Source organism: Parasteatoda tepidariorum, chromosome 6, assembly GCF_043381705.1.
Source record: "Parasteatoda tepidariorum isolate YZ-2023 chromosome 6, CAS_Ptep_4.0, whole genome shotgun sequence".
In the NCBI taxonomy this organism is placed as follows: domain Eukaryota; kingdom Metazoa; phylum Arthropoda; class Arachnida; order Araneae; family Theridiidae; genus Parasteatoda; species Parasteatoda tepidariorum.
The window spans coordinates 27,207,136-27,224,990 of NC_092209.1; the positions used below are offsets into that span (position 1 = coordinate 27,207,136).

The 17,855-nt window shown below is 31.6% G+C and overlaps 1 protein-coding gene across 5 annotated transcripts in view; it reads left to right on the plus strand.

Annotated features, from left to right (window-relative positions):
* Positions 1-2,555: 2,555 nt before the first annotated feature.
* LOC107456328 (uncharacterized) overlaps positions 2,556-17,855 on the plus strand; it is a 29,973-nt gene continuing 14,673 nt past the window's right edge. The window contains exons 1-5 of one of the 5 annotated variants that reach the window (XM_071182133.1): positions 2,560-2,674; positions 3,727-3,807; positions 11,254-11,360; positions 13,568-13,637; positions 16,070-16,238. In XM_071182133.1, coding sequence (XP_071038234.1) covers positions 11,264-11,360; positions 13,568-13,637; positions 16,070-16,238 — 336 coding nt within the window. In that variant the 5' untranslated portion in view covers positions 2,560-2,674; positions 3,727-3,807; positions 11,254-11,263. Of the gene's footprint in view, positions 2,675-3,726; positions 3,808-6,406; positions 6,596-8,337; positions 8,549-11,253; positions 11,361-13,567; positions 13,638-16,069; positions 16,239-17,855 lie in introns of those variants that run through there. The other 4 variants (XM_071182134.1, XM_016074181.3, XM_071182135.1 and 1 more) reach the window with 4 other exon arrangements.

Below are 17,855 nucleotides of genomic sequence, written 5' to 3' on the forward strand. Positions count from 1 at the left end.
GAACAGTTTTGGTTGAGCAATGAGGTAAGCAGGCAATGGAGTTGCTTTTATGAATGTTTCAAGCTCTTTGCTTGAATAACTAAAAAGGAATCAAAAATAAATAGAGCAGCTTGCTCTAAACTGTGTTTGTTTGATTTTGGAGTTGTTCAAAATTGTATCAGCATGAGTAAACGTTATTATCAGAAAGGTTGATGAAATTATTTGTTTTGATAGTTATGATATGAGGCGTCGGAGGTGAAATGTGCAGCTATTGGTCTGTAGTTTTTATCTTTGATATAATTTTCAAATTTAAAGATTTCATTAAAATTTGCTGTTTAGAACACTGACAGACAAGGCGCCTCACTTTTATAACTGCAGTCACATGACGTGTAAAACAAATTTGCATATTTCACATTTGTTTAATACTATTGCATACAGCGCCATTCTCCGCTAGTGGTAAATTTGTGATTTTTTTTTTTTTTTTTTTTTTTTTGGGGGAACTAAAATCCCATGACCTTTTATAGACATTTACCAAGTTTGATGACATTTGGTCGGGTAGTTTTATTTTTATAGCCATTTCAAAATGGAACTTTAATTATAAAGACCCTGTATATAATGCTGGATGCTATTTAGGCAAAGTATGAAATAAACGTCCAGATGAGGTTATTATGTAAATGATGTGCATGTTACTGTGAATGACTGAAATCGGTGGTTGTTGACTTTCACCGGTGAATGTTGACAATCACATAGTCGCTTTGGTGAATGTCCGAAATATTTATTACATCCGATTTGATTTTAATTTATTCATTTCATATTAATTATTGGGTTTTGTCGATTTCCAGTTGTCTCATTAATTAGAAACTCATCACATCTAAAATATTACAATGATGATTTTAAAGAGTAATGTTACTTTTGGAAAGTGAATAGTTGCTAAGGGAATATATTTTTATTTTCAGAAACCGTTTTAGAACTTAAAATAAAAAAATAGCATTAGCAAAATTTCTTATCCATATAAGAATATTTATTATGCACATTGTCCCCGAAAAAATCTTTATTTAGTAAATAAAGCCGCTAATTTCCAAAACATGCAAACTATCATGAATAAAAAAAAAATCATACAAGCGTTCTTCTGAAAATTTTGCGTCCAAAAATATCACTGACACAGGAGAACGATTTTTTTTTCTTCTGATTTTTGTTGCATGACATTTTTGAAATAATCTTAAATATTTATTATCGCTTATTTTAAATCTGCAATCCGTTTCTCTTTTGAAACTACAGTTTTTATGCAATTTAATGCTATATTCCTAACTAGGATTTTTTTTTTTTAAATTCACTCGTGTGAATGGTGACTGCCCCAATTGTCTGCTACGCAACGAGTGATAGGAATTAGGCGATAATGCTATTCAGTTTATTATGCGATACGTGAATGTAGTCTTTTAAATGTAGTAGAATGTCTTTTTTTTATTTTTAAGACCTATTTTCAAACAAGCAGACAAGTGTAAACGTATAGTGCGAGTCGTCATGGTACAAGGAATGGAGCGTTCGAATCTCGGCGATGGCTGGTTGATACGAATTCCGCTTCCGGCTTGCACCGACCAAAGCGCTGATGTAAAATACCCTCAATGGTAGATGGAACGGTTGGAGTCCTTTTGCCGTCAGGCTAACCGCGCGAGGTTTTTATGGTTTTCCTCTCCGTGCAGGTTGGCTCCAACACGAAGGCAAATTTCTCCCAATACTTGTTTTTGAAATTTCCTTGTTTTCTGGATTAGATTCAAAATTACAAGGCTACGGAGTTGAACATTAGTAATCGTAAACCCAAAGAAAGAATCGGGTAGGCTGTTCACCGACGATTATAAATGTATGGTGTATAGTTAAACCAATACGAATACGTTCATCAGTCTCTTGTTTCAGACAAAAAAACAAATAAATAAATAAACTAAATTAAAAAATAACATTTAAAAAGCTTACTGCTTTCCAAACAAAACTAATTTCAGATTTGAAACCCCCATATTCGAATTTGGGAAGATCAAACATTAGAATAAATTCAACAAACGAATTGTTCTCCAGTATTATTAATGATTTGAACGTGAATGTAGTTTTGAGTTTTATTTCTCCTATTAGTTGGGGCACGTTTCTAATTGTCGCAAATTGAAACATCTTAAGATAAAAATGTGGCCTATAACATTAAAAATTTTTTTCAAGAAATTAAGATATTTTAAATGAAATTTTCTATTCTTTCAAACTATACCCTTGAATTGCCTTATTATCTAAATATCTATAAAAAACTAAACTGTAAATGTTTTTAGTGGGATCATATGATAGTATTCATAAGGCATTGATTTTAAATGTTGATGTCTAGAAATATTAAGTATACTTTAAATTTCTTATATATGAAAATTATATATTTTTAATGTCGAATCACTTGACTTAATTTTAAGCAATTAGAAAATGAAATTTTTCTTCCTTATCCGTCGAAAATGACGATTACCACTTATGTAAAGTCATCATTTAAAATTAAGATTTGTTCTTTTTTTTCCCTGCTGATAGAAAAGTCAGTTATGAATCTTAAGAAATAGTATTTGTTGTTAGTAAAGTATGTGAGTAAGAATTCTTTGACTATTTTCTTTCGTTGGATTTGTATTCTATTTGAAATACCTTAAACACGGTATTTTTAAATTTTGACTCACTTTTGGAGGTGAGTATTTTTTTTCTCTTACAATACTTAAATTAGCACTCTTTTTTTTCCTTCTTAATTGTCTTAATTGGAGTTGATGTCTGTTGTTTTAGTCTGAATCCATCAGTACGCATCTTTTCTTACAATCTTCATTTTATACATTTTTTGTTTCAGAGAAAGAAAAAAAAGCTCAGTTTTGCCATTTTGAAAACTTAAGGTCCTGAATTGTTTTAAATTAACCCCATTGCTAGCTGGAGGTAGCGAGTTCAATCCTGACAGCCGACAAAACAATCAACGTGTATAAGCAAGCTACAGGTTAAATCTGTCGTGGTTGAAAATTCTTCCGTTGGTTGTGGTGTGGGAGTTCGGAGAGAGGGGTACCAGTTCAGGCGGTGTTCACGTCATGTAGCCAGGGTCAAACTTACGTGCCATTTCTACCATGGCTGTTAAAAGGTAGAGCCCTAAAAATTGAACTAGATATATGACCATGGTTGGAAGATTAAGATCTCCCAGAGCAGTTTTACCTAAACAGAGCACTCCCATTCTATACCCATACCTGCCAACTTTTACGCATTTGGCGTAAAATTTAATTTCTATATTTAAAGTGGTAGTAAAATGTATGCTTACTATGAATTCCTTGCATTTATAAACTTCATTTATTATCTTTTTGACCACCACAATTTTAAAAAAAAATAAGTATATATATTAGTATGTAATACTGTCGTGGTAGTCCGCATAAGCTTTTTCAAAACACAGTGTAGGTTTCTGCCTAAAATTGTAGTTTAAATACCATTTTACTACCACTGGGGAAAATCATCTTCGAAAGGGTTATAAGTAGGCAGGTATGTATACCCCATTTTTCTGATTACAGTATGTAGACATGCCTTCACAAATACACAGCAGAACGATGTTAAAAAAAAAAAAACTCGCGCTTTATGCTTTCTATTACAGTGCTATAGCTTGTATTTTATGGTGAATATTGCATGTAAAATTGTTTTCTATCACCCTTCAAATTTATGCCCATAAGTTTCGAAACAATCTGTATAATGTATAATAACCATTTCATTTTCCAGGGCCACGCTCCTTAGCACGTTGAATGCCATGGGGGTCACCGGTGACCGGCGAAGCCAAGATTATTAGAAACACATAATTGAGTAAATTTTAAATTTTTTTTTAATATTATTATCGTGACTAAAATGGTTTGAAGAAATTCATGCAATATAGAACACACAAAAATAGTTTTATTTATATACATATATTTATATACATTTATATAATGACCCGTTTGGGTTATCATAAAATTCTAAATATTGATTTGCAAAGGCATAGAAAGTAATAATGAAGTAATGAACTTGAAACTTAATATGCTTACAACAAGTATAAAATATTTTAAAGGAAAAGATTAAGTACTTAATAGAAAAATATTTAGGAGGCAATAAAAAAAAAGATGAATAAGAACATTTATATATTTAATATATGTTGAAATTTTTGTTTGAATTCAATCTTTTCAATGCAAAAAATAAATATTCGACATTCTTAACAGATTCCTCTTCTTTTTTTTATAAATTAAGATGAAAACAGAAAATTTCTCATTGTTTCAAAGGCTTCATGGCCCTCTGCAAATGTTAGTGGTAGTTGTGGTTCCATTTCACCATATTTATCTGTGTCATTTTACTTTTCAGTTTTTGAAATAATTTTTTTAACCAACATCAGAAGTTTTAACATTTTCATATTCTGATACATAAACATCAAATGTGATAGTTCAATATTTCCCACTAGTTGTAATATATAGATGCCTACTTATTTCAGACAGTGAATAAATATTTTCAAGTGGTAGTTTATTAATCGTGATTCTTGGTTTAATAAATTCAATTTAGTAGATTTTTATCCACTATTATTCTAAACAATTCGCAGGCTTATATAATTCACCACTTTTTCTGATATGGCATGCTAAATCTTTTAAAAAAAACTTTGGCCAGGCGGGCAAGCCATGTAAAATTAGCGTGGCATTCAACGTGTTAAATATGTTTTCTTTCGTATCACGCTTAATCCTTTAAAACTTTGACGCACACACAGATGTCCCTTTTAATAATTTTTTCAGACCCACTAATTTCAAGCAAAAATTTATTTTGGTATTCCTTAAAAGTAGTTAAAATAAGTATTTTTCATTCATATTCAAAAATGTATCAATAATAGACTTTGTAAATTAAAAAAATTTCAATTATGAATGACTTTTTCTCTTAGATCTAAATAGCTGCAAATAAGTGCAAATTTGAAAAACTATTGTTTGCAGTGAGCCGGGTTGGGAAGAATTTATCTTTAAAACAGAAAAAGACATCTGTGTTTCTTGCTGTATTTTCTAACCATAAATTATTAAAGTGCTAACTATAATATTTTTAATTTATTTTGAGTTAATAAAAGTAATGAAAAAATATATGAAACATTTGTTTAATAAAAATTCTGCGTCAAAGGGTTAAAACAGAGCTTACACGATTTCACGAGCTAAATATTCACTCAATGTGCTTAATCATGTTTAAACTAAGTGAAAATCTTCTTTCAGCTATTATTTTTGTTCTAAAAAAATTGGAACTGATTCATCACAAATATATAATTCAGATTTTGAGACTTATAATGTATTCTTAGGCGTTCGGGCTTTTTGTTTCATTATTAAATTTAAACTATGGATAGTTTTACTATTGCTTAAATTATTATTGAAACATTTTTCTTCAATTATTAAAAAAAACTCTAAAAAAATCTTTCGCAAATGACGTACAATTGAACAAGTACTATAAGCCTAGAAGTTGTAAAATAAATAAATGAGGGGGAAATGCATTTTTATATATGGGTGAAGACCGTTTTGTATTTTACCTCGTAATTTAATATAATATACAGTCAGCACTAAATAATTACCATATTTAGAGGTTACCCTTTGTACCGTTAAAGTTGCATTTTAGCAAATAAAAATTTAATTGAAGGTCGATAGTAAAATACAAAAACGTTTCTTTCATTTTTATTAACCCTTTCACGCCGACTGTCACAAATACGTGCCAGTATGAAACCGTATCGACCAGGATAAAAAAATAAAACTGGTAATCATAGTAATTCTTCAGCAGTTTATTTGTGGGCGGAGTTATAATTGTTTGATTTATTTAATTCACCATTACTTTGTTCAAAATAAAGTTATTAGTTATACTTTCAATTAACATTGATTATATATATGATTAAACTAACAATAATTAAAGTAAAAGCAAAGTAAGTCTGTCAAATTAGCCGTTAGTTACCGTTTTTTATTTAATTACATCCTGATTCTGATTTAGTACGAATGCTTTTCTGAATCACCCGTCACCAAGGGGTTAATTAATGGTTTTTTTTTCTACTTGAATGACGTTTCGTAAGTACCATTATTTGCTAAGAGTTATAATAATAGAGCTACGGTTGCACTGAGGATAGAGTGTTCGCCTTCCATTGAGGTAAAGCAGTTTCGAATACCAGCGGTGACTGGTTGATACGAATCCTACTCCTGGCTCCCACCTCCCGTAGTGATGATGTAGAATATCCTCAATGGTAATTAAAATGATTTCTTGCTAAAAATAAAAGTTTAAATTTATCTGAGTGGAAATACCAATTTAATGTTAATCCAATTTGTTTGGGCCCGTTCGAACTTGCATTCATATTATAAATATCTGATTTATTTACATGCAGTGGTGTAGCCCAAAACATTTAACTTTTTAGAGTCCTCCCTGTTTTAGGTCACGTATTTCTATTCACCTTCACTAACCTTATCAGCAAGGGGCCGTATTATCACCCCTTTTTCCTTATTGTTACCTGCATATCTGCCCATTCACAAATTGTAGATATAATATATAAGCAATCACAAGGTTTGTCCAGTTTCTGTCTGCAACTGGCCAAATTCGGATTAATTGGATCTTTTTGGAAGATAAGGTAAGAGTTTTACTTGTTGTAAGAGAATTTATTTACATGTTTTGATAAATTTTACCCTAGTGTATAACAAGATTCTTATTGAAAATGTAACGGTGAAATTCTTCGAATTATTTTTTTTCTTTTTGAAAGACATAACATATTAGTTATTTCATTACTGCTTTAATCTGAATGTTGCGAAGTTGTTTTAAATGAATATTTACTAGGAATCTGCCTTTTGGCACCTTCCTATTTTATCTTGTATTGAATGAAATATGGCAACGAGAGAAAAATTCGATACAAATAAGAATAAGAAGTAGAAAAAAAACAATGAAAATCAATTTACATAACTGCTAACTCTTCCGGTTTTTCCGGAAGATTTTATTTTTATATTTAAAATGATAGCAGAGATCTTATGCCTCTAATTTAATTTAATTATTGGCTTTATAAATATAATTTAAAATAATTTTAACTCCCACATAATAAAATTAGTTATGTATGCATATTAATGCATAATAATCATTATTTTGTTCTTCATCTACTATTCAACTAGAGGATATATTATGGACATAGAGACATTCTTCAAATAACTTGTTTTTAATAACAATGTGAACTTTTAAGACAAAAAACTTTACATTATTTATTACTTTATTTGTCATATTGTATGGTGATAATTGTAATGCCTCCTTTGTACTGTAACAGGTTCTGAAATTAACAGATTGGTTTTTACACATTGCTTGTATTTTTATGATGAATGGGAAAATTGCCGAAAGTGGACCGAGTTGCCCAACTTAAAAATTCAGTTCAGTTTAGTCTATAGTGCGGTTTATGCTCTAGAATAATGTAAAAAGATTTCTGCCTGTGAATTGTTCATTTTGTTGTCATATAAATAGCACTCAGAAAAATCATCTTCAAGGCGAATTAAAGTTAGCAGGTATGAATATGCAGTCGCAAAAAGTATGGGTTATAAATAAAAACTAAGTTAAAATTCGACATCCTCCTTCTCATTGGACTTCATTGATGCACAGAGGATTGACTCGTCAAAGCATATAAAAATTATACAAAAATAGAGCAATGAATATGTAAATTTTGTACAAAAATTATACGAAAGTGGGCCGTGGGATAGTAAAAAGCTAATAGCAAGGCTGTATCTGATGTTACCAGTAATTAATTCTATACTAAAGATGCAGCTAAAATTTGCAGTGTCGCCATCCAGTGCTTTCTAATAAAATTTGGCCTTTCTTTCGTCAAAGTAAGTTCTTTTTTTTTGTTTTTGAATCCTTGTGTAGATTCCTTATTTCTTATGCACAAGGATGCACCAGTAATCTTCCTCGGAAATTTGTTTTCACAAGTGTGTAATTTTTAATGAAAGTTTTGTGGGCAGTGCCCAAGGCAGTTGAGTCGTAAGTAAGGATCGGTCGTAAACATATCAAACAACTGAGTCCCTTGTTAGAGAGTGAAAGATTTAAGTAAACTCTGATGAGATGTTTTAACGCGAAGAATGTACTTTGTTTACACGTTCAGGAAACACGTTCTCTCTAAATTAATTTATCATTAAAAATCACACCTAAATATTTTTGTTGCTTTATTCTCGGTACAATCTTGTTGAGAATCTTGATATTTTGCGTGATAGGTTTTTTTGCTTCCTTCTAAGAAATCGTCTTATGGTTCCTAATAATTAATAACAGTGATTTTTCAACACTTATCTTAATTTTCTAAAGATCACAGCATTTTTCAATGACTCGACAACTTTGGTTAAGATCTTTGATAGATTTATTTGCGCATCTGGAATTTAGATATAATTTCTGTGTCATCAGCACAGTAGGTAGTCATTTGATGTGTCTTCGTTCGGGAAATCGTAGGTGTAAGTTGTATAGAAAACAGCACCGAGGATACTCCTTCGGACGCCTCTGCCATTATTTCTCTGATGATTGACAGAATATTATTGAGTTTCACTTGGAACTTTCAGTTTATGAGGTAAGAATTTTTAAGGAGAATGCTATCTATTGATTGGGAAACACATAAAAATTGCTATAAACTTCGAGTTGATTTTTTCTTCTCAAATGCCCATCCGGAATCGACTTTTTGTCATTTGGGTATCTACAGGAGCAAACAGATTTGTTGGCCACTCTATCAGAGGCATCATAGTAGGTGGACCAACGTTGCTCCCACACTAAGAAGGATAGATAGTACAGAGAAGAAATGAAAAGAACATTCATGCCTTATCCGGGATTCGAACTCGGGAACTTTCTGACTTGAGGTCAGCCAGTCGGCATCTCGAATTCATCACGATATATAGATTTTTTCGATATTTAAAAGAATAGAATATGAAAATCTAATAGGGCTCTCTCAAGTGTTATAAAAATGTAATTGTTGTAAAGAAAATGAGACTGATCTGGAGAATATATTACATTGCTTTTGTGATTATCTCTGTTTGTCCTCAGCATTTGATGTTTTAGTGAAATATTTCTTTAATTAGTCATAAACTGGAACGGAAATTTTTGAAATAAATAATTTTTTTGTAGACTTTTTAGAGGAGCTTAAGAACATGAAAATTTGTCTATTTGATCTTTTATACATAAGTTTAATCAATTTAACTGTCTTGCAGGGCAAAATCCTTTAATTCTAAATTATAGGAACAGTGTCTTATAACTTTTACTACCTCTAGAAAAAAAAATTGAAGCTACAAGAATACCATATTAAATGGTAGTATTACCTCTGTATGTTATTTTTTTAGAAAAATATATCCACACGAGAACTATTATTTCCTGGTTGTAAATCGAAAAAAAAAACTAAAGAAACTGTCCCATTAAATTCCTAAAATTGAAAAAAACAACCTTTCTGGTAGGACGTAAGGCTCGAGTCTGTGAGAACGTGAGTTTGAATCCCACCGGCCGAAGAATACACGTGTACTAAATGGTGACTGGTGCACGTTAAACCAGTAGGGATCACAAAGTCCTCCAGGTTTCCATTTTTAAAAAAATCAATGCTTCTGTATTGGTGATTGATCGTTCTCTGGTTCATATCAAAATCACGATATATGGATGAATGAATGGAGGTCTCATTATAAAACTGGCTGTGAAGTATGTGTGTGACTGAAGTCGTATTCTTGGACATAGACGGTGCCGATGAAGAAACAAAAAACGCACCTTTTGCCTTAAAAATTCGCTTGATTTCCAAGCAGGCTCGCTAGTTAAAGTTGAGTGAGTTAAAACATTTTTTAGACAAACAGCACAATACCAACTGCTACCGTAGATCGTGAATACAGGGTTGTCAACTATTATGCTATTTGCAAAATATTTTATAGAGTGGTGGACAAAACGACAGTGTTCTGAATTTTAGTTTATTTTGTTAACGTTATTAAAGTTTCACTACGAGAAATGTGAAAAATAAGCGACTTCTTTTTATAAACTGTTGAATTATAATCATATAGTGGTAAAAAAAGAATACTTTAAATTAAATTTACTGAGCGACGAAGCACACATAACCCGGGGTGCCACAGGCGACTAAAAATGAGAAAAGGGAAGTTTAATAAAAAGGAAATATCTATTAAAAGAGATTAAAACTAGCAACTTTTTTCCAGCACATTTCTTTCAGTTTATTATTGAAGGTGCTTGCAAAGAATTTTTTTGCTTTAAAAATAAGTAATTTACAATGCATGTCATGGTGGTAGTTACCATTCAATAATTACGTAAATTAAATAAACAAAAATGAATGAAGTGTTTTTAACACTTCGTACAATTTTAGTCACCTGTGATAGCCCTGTAATAACGAAACACAAGAGCGGCGATGGCTCAGGGGATAGAGTGCTCGCTTTCCAATGAAATATTTCAGGCTCGAATCCCAGCGAAGACTGGTTTGATACGAATTCTGCACCCGGCTCGCACCGACCATAGTGCTGACGTAAAATATCCTCCAAGGTAGACGGATCATGGGTTAGAGTTCTCGGCCTTCCGTGGGAGGTTTTGGTGGTTTCCCTCTCCCTGTAACATAAATGCAGGTTAGTTCCATCAAAAAGTCCTTCACAAAGGCTATTTTGTCCCAATGTTTGAAACAGGAATTCTCTTGTTTTCCAGGTCTGATTTAAAATTACCAGGTTACTGGGTTAAACATCGATAGTCGTCAACTCATAGTTGTGCCGGCTGTTCAACGTGGGTTTATAATAACGAAATCCTTATGCTAGCATTTCTTACTTTCTTTGAAATAGGAACCGTTCTTTTAAAACAGGTTTCAAATGGGCTAGGTTTCAAATGGGCTTCAGGTTCTAAATGCTATAGTAATTGCTATGCACTTAGTTGTTATGTATAGTAATTGCTAAGCACTTTAATGCAATTAGTAATTCCCCTTTTTTAAAATACCATTTTAACTTTTTGAGGTCATGACGCTGAATCTTCATACCGAAATATTTTTTCTCTCTCACAAAATAACATGAATTAGTGGTCACAAATAATCGGAGTGTGCCTCCTTCTTATAACCATTATTAAATTTTTCGAACATCAGTGTTGAAGTCTGTAAAAAGACGGTAGGTGGTAACGAATATTTCGTTTGTTCGATATGAATTTAAAGAATAAGTTAGTTGAGTAGCTAGTCTCTTTTTGAAACATGTTAAAGGAAACGTTTGGCCTTTAATTATTAAAAGAAAATTGTTTAAAAAAATTCATAGATTTTTTTTATTATTTTAGTTAGCTTTATATGTGGCCAGAAATGAAATCAAAGATATATATTGTGACGAGTCATTTTCCGCCCAATGGAAACAACGATTCAAGAACTATTCTAAATGTTCTAAAAGGTAAGAATTATTTTCGTTACAATTCAATATATCCGACTTCTTAGGTTATATTCAGGGGTGAACGGAAAAAGAAGAATAGCTAAATTCTGTTTCAAATTAAAAAAAAAGAAAACATTATCCCCATAAAGAGAGCCTGTTGACATCTAAGTGCACGCCAGAGTGATGCCAAGCTGCGAGTACGTACGTATGTCAACATCGCCAACTTTTGAAACGACGTCGCGCAGACATCGTTTTGTTTGCTTTCTTAAATCGTGTGAAATGAGAAAAACAAATTCTATTGAATAGAAACTATTGCTTCCCCTCCCCCCGTAAAATAAGAGAGTTTCATCATGTTTAAATAATATTTATGTTGCAAACAGCTGTATTGCGTTATTCGGAAAAGTTGACAGTATGCAGTGTGTTAGAATAAATTAAATTCGTAGAATTGAATATAGCAGCAAAAGTTTTTGTTTTTAAGAAACAACATAAAATGTATTAAAATACATCCATTTTGCTCCCCAAACTTTATTTTTGTCATGTATGTTTCTTAGTCTAATTTCAGGATGAATGGGAAAAGGGCCTCAGACGCCCAGTTCCACTACAACGAACGAACGAATAAAAATAACATCGAATTTGAATTTACAAAAACACCAGTATGTGCAGATTAAGGAGATATTTTTAATCTTGATAGTTACTTTACAATTTAGCATAATATACATATATTTGCAGTGCACAAAGAAAAAACGAATGACTTTTGATCTAATGATCGAATTTTTACATTCTAGGACCTACTCTTAATGGTTTGAAGGGGTAACCTCAAATATACGAACTAATTAGTGCATACGATATTTTAAGTTTAGAAATCAGGCACAAAACATACTTTCTCTGAAAAAAAACATACCCTTTTTTCAACGAATTAGGATTTCTGAACCCCAGAATTGAAATATTTTGTATGCAATTATGAAATTCGCTTATACAAAAATTATTTCAGGCGAAACTAAAATTGCGCAAATGTTTATTATTTTATTTAAAATTAATCGAAAAATTTTGAACTGTGAGGTATACATTTTTTTTCCTTCGTCATTTTAAATTAGTATGTAAATTCTGAAGTATGTTTCTGAGATATCGAATATTAAATATACTTCTTTACAATTCGATTTCTCAGGAACGATTTTTCCTTCTTACTAGTCAGGAACTATTTATAGGAACTTCTCAGGCCTATATTTCCCAGATTGCGGCTACCCCCTAAATTTTGGAGGTCAGAAATCTGAACCCGTCGAAAAAAGGTAGGTTTATTTAGAGAAAATAAGTTTTTGTGACTAATTTCGTAACTTAAAACATCGTTTGCACTTATTAATCACCATATTTGAGATCACCCCCTCGAGCCATTAATATAGAGTCCTAGAACGTGAACATTTAATCATTAGATCAAAAGTTATTTAGAGTGGTCTGTTTTTTTGGTGCACTGTATATATATTATAGTCAGATTCCATGTACACCGAAGAGACATTACATTATGACCACCCTGCTAATAACAGGTAGGACCACCTTTAGCCCTCAAAACTGCTAGCACCAGCCGTGGTATTGATTCTATAAGGTGCTGATAGGTAGTCTGAGGTATCTGGTACCAAGCGCTCACCAACTGGTCCTGCAATTCCCTCACATTGCGAGGGAGTAGCGTGGCAGCACGAATTTGGTTTTCTAAGTAGGACTACAAAAGCTCTATTGGATTAAGGTCAGCTGAATTTGGGGGCCAAGACATGACTTGAAAGTCACTGGAATGTTCCTCGAACCAATCCATGACGATTCGACCCTTATGACATGGTGCATTATTCTGTTGGTAAACACCATCCCCCGCAGGAAAAACTGTTGCCATGAATGGGTGAACCTGGTCTGCAACTATGTTCAAGTAGCTTACAGACGTCAGGGATTGTTCTATGAGGATTATGGATCCTAATGTGACCCATGAAAACATTGTTCCTGGGCGAGAAACCATCAAAACTTGGGTGAGCCCATTGTTATAGATGGAGGGTGGTCATAATGTAATCGCTCTTCGGTGTATAATACTACAAATAAAATTATAATCTTGCTTCAACTTTTTTATTTTTTATTCGCCTGTGACAGATGTTTCAAATTTTTACTCGCCGATAAATTTTTGCTTCATAAATCGTGTTTTTAAAATATCACTCCTAGGATTACAAATATCTCGATTTGATCACTTCTTCCAGGTGTTCCTTTTTTAAAGCAAGCTGCTACGGAATCTACGATAGGAAATATAATAGCAGATATGAATAGCAGGTAAGACGGCTTTTGAGTTATTATTTTAATTATATCACACATTTGTTTATTTATAAAAAGGTTTTTCCACGCTCTATACAATTTGTAAAACAAGAAAAAGAAAGTTGACAGAGAGAATAAATAACACCCGCTATTTTATTGCTATAAATTATTTAATCATAATTAAAACTATTTTAGCTTTATTGCTGACCCGAGAAAATTGAAGAACTAGTTATAAGAATATTTCAAATCTATCTTTTACTCAAGTTAAGTAAATTGTATGTTACTATCCCTCTTTGTTATATCGTATGTTTAGTCAATATATACTTTACATTCAAGAAAAAAAAAGTTGAACACTCATGTGGTTAATATCCCGGAAAAAAAACTCTAAGGAAGCTGCTTTCATACGGACAATATTTTATCTTTGCCAGCTAAGTGGTTAGTGATTATTACTAATACGAGTTGTTTTTAAAAGTGATTCAACTTGGAAAACGAAATTTGCACTTACGATATCACTATAGCTTAGATATTACTACATTATTGTTTTACAATTATATATAAGAAAAGAAAAGTAAAAGATATTTTCAGACACAGATATTTTCTGTTTTTGATTTTGTAAAGCTACAAACTTTGGAAAGTTGTTTTGTCGAACAAAAATCGGGGACTACTTTTTAAGAAAGTCACAGAACAGTTTCCGTTAAAATAAGTGGTATCGGAGATTCGATGTCAGCACAGTTGAGCTCTTATTTAATTAAAAATATGTTATCGCGTTTGAAATCATGTACAAAGCGCCAAAAAAAATGGTTTACACTGAGGTAATGATCAGATTTTCACGTCTTAGAACTCAACCTTAACGGGTCGAGGGGGGGGGTAACCTGAAATATGTTAATTAATAAGTGAAGACGATTTTTTTATGTTACGAAATCAGACACAAAAACATACTTTTTCTGAATAAACATAACATTCATTCTACGGATTCGGATTTCTAACTCCCAAAATATGGGATGTAGCCGCAGTCTAGGAAATACGGTCCCAATAGTTTGATTAGGATAGAGCTTCAAAGCTTGGACCCCGTAATGTTAATTTGACTTTTCGGATTTTTTCCTTATATCTCGAGAACTTTTTAAGCGAATTGAAAAATTTGTGTGCACAATTATAAAATTCGTTTATCCAACAGTAATTCCATGCAAAAATAAATTTTGTCAAATATTTTTTTTCATTTATTTTTTTTAAATTATTTTATTCAATAAAGGTTCAAAAAATTTTTATTGTAAGGTATATAGTTTTTTTGGGATTTTGAAAAGTGTAAATTTATATGGCGAAATCTTAAAATCTGAGCGAAGTCGGTGGAATAGTTTCTGAGAAATTGCATTTTATATATCCGACTTCTTTAAAATTCAATTTCTCGGGAACTATTTGACCGATTTTGTACTTCGCCATGTTCATTTACATACATTGAAATTATACGAAAAGTCGTATACCTTACAATTCAAAATCTTTTGGACTATTATCAAATGAAATAATAATAAAAATTATTATTTAGAATTGCGTACAAAAATTTTTCAATTCGCTCAAGAACTTCTCGAGATATGGTGAAATACACAAAAAGAAAAATTAACATTTCCCAGATTGTGGTTACCCGCTATACTTTGGGGGTCAAAAATCCGAATCCGTCGAGAAAATGGTGTGTTTATTCTGAGAAAGTACGTTTTTGTGTCTTATTTCGTAACTTAATATATCGTCTACACTTATTCATTAGCATATTTGAGGTCACCCCCTCAAACCATTAAGAATAAGTCCAAGAACGTGAAGATCCGATCATTAGATCAAAAGTTAGTCAGGGTGGTCTGTTTACTTTTTGGCCGCACTTTGCATGCTGATTACAAATACTGTAATATAGTCATTGCAATAATTAAAAAAAATATAAACTCACTATTACATATTGTATTTTCAACAAAAATTCATCAATTAAAAAACGATTTACTTTGGAATGACATCAATTTTTTATATGGGTCTAATCAACCATGGCAGTTTTGGGTAAGTCCAAAATCAGGCTTTTCTAAAAATAAATCTCATTTGTTGAATCTCATTTGCTATAAATTTTTTCCCCTTAAGTTTTAAACTATTTTTATGAATTTAGTGTTAGAGATTTCTGTTTTAATTAAATGTAATTAAAAACTTACACCAATATCTCCTTCATTTTTCAAAAAGAAATTAATTTTTTTAAAACTTAGTACAACAAGTGTCTTGTTTATTCATGACTGATACGCAAAAATTTAGTTTTGCATCATAAAAGAAAAAATAAAGCTCAATGTTATGGCCTATTCTCCCTTCAATACATTATGATTACGAACGTATCATAAAATATATTACTTAGCATTTTGGACAATATTCGGTAGATAGGATTGATGTATCATATTTTTCTAGTAAACATTATAATTGTTATTTCATAGCTATTGCCAGACTTCCCAAATATCCAAGAAGACAGGCATGGCAACAAATATTGAGGAAGAAGAAACGAAATTTCAGGCATTAACTACTATACCTTCATATTTTCTTATACTTCAGCAATCATTTCAACCAGAGCAAAATTCGCCAGTTATTACACTATTTCCAGTTCAGGTGAATAATATTCTATGACTCAAATTTTCTTTGAAATCTTTTTGGTATATTCTTTTTAATTCCTTCTTTTTAGTCGTACTATGGCATGATGAGTTACGCCCAGGATTTCAAATGAGTCTCAGAAAAAATATTAACACGTTGAATGCCATGGGGGTCACCGGTGACCGGCGAAGCCAAGATTATAAAAAACACATAATTTGAGTAAATTTTTAATATTTTTATGTTATTATCGTTATTAAAATGGTTTGAAAAAATTAATGCAATATGGAGCACACAAAAATAGTTTTTTTTTATATACACAGAGATGCCAACTTGCTCCGGACAGCGAATAAATATTTTCAAGTGGTAGTCTATTAATTATTATTCTTGGTTTAATAATTCACTAGTAAAATCCTTCTAATGGTTGCTAACTCAGTTTGCCAAACGTTATTTACCATTTGCCAGACGGGCAAGCTACTTTTAAGACAATTAAAAATTAAAGCCTTCAGAACATTTTAAAAGCCTCCCCACGACTGAACTGGAACAAAATAAAGTTTCATATGAACTTTTGAATCATTTACATGCAGTTGTGTAGGAGATATTTTTGAATCAAATTTAAAAACAGGGAATTATACCTTAGCTACCACTAAAATTTTTTTCCCCAAAAGCGAAGAAAGTTTGCAAGCATTTTTACCTATACAAACTTTGCATAAAAAGTTGAAAGTTTATATAAATTTTAGCATATATATAAAAGTTGAAAGTTTATATAAAATTAGCATATAAAGTTGAAAGTTTTTTTTCCTTTTACAAGACAAGCATAATTTAAAATACTCTAATATAGTAATATTAATATCGCAATCCAATTGAGTGATTTAAAAATTGCTTGTATTAAAACTGGAAAGAAGTTTTTAACTCCCTCTCCTCATTTTCGTTCGTTCGTTCATTCGTTGTTGTAGAACTGGGCATCTGAGGCCTAAATGGCCCTTCTCACCTCATTTTCAGAGATGCCAGCTTGCTCCGGACAGCAAATATAGATTTTAAAGTGGTAGTTTATCAATTGTGATTCTTCGTTTAATAAATTCAATTTAGTAGGTTTTTATCCACCACTATTTCTAAATAATTCGTAGGCTTATATAATTCACCATTTTATGATATTTAAGTAATGCTATACCCTTGAAAAAAAAGCAATAATAGTCAAACATTTGCAAAATTTAATTTGTAGCTATTTACCGTTTTTTTAAAATTATATTTGCGTGCCCGGTGCAGTTAGCATATTTTGTTCGACTCAAATTCTGCATGGGTAAAAAGGACACCGTTTCTTAAAGCTTCAAGCATGATCTTTCAAATCGTGTCAACATTTATGGTAAGGAAAATCTTGCAAATCAATTGCTGCTAGAATTTTTTTTTACATAGAGTATAAAAGTGATTCCATAATTTAGAGATGCCTACATGTGGCTAAGAAGTCTTGTCTTGTCCTTCGAGCTAGGCACTTTGGTGACTAACAAGGTACGAAGTGGTGGTTAATACAAAGCAAAAATTACTAATTAATAGTGGTGACTATTAAAATTAGCACTTCACTTGAAAAACATAATACAGTGCTTTATAGCCCGGCAGGTTGAACAGGTTATCCTGTCCGTC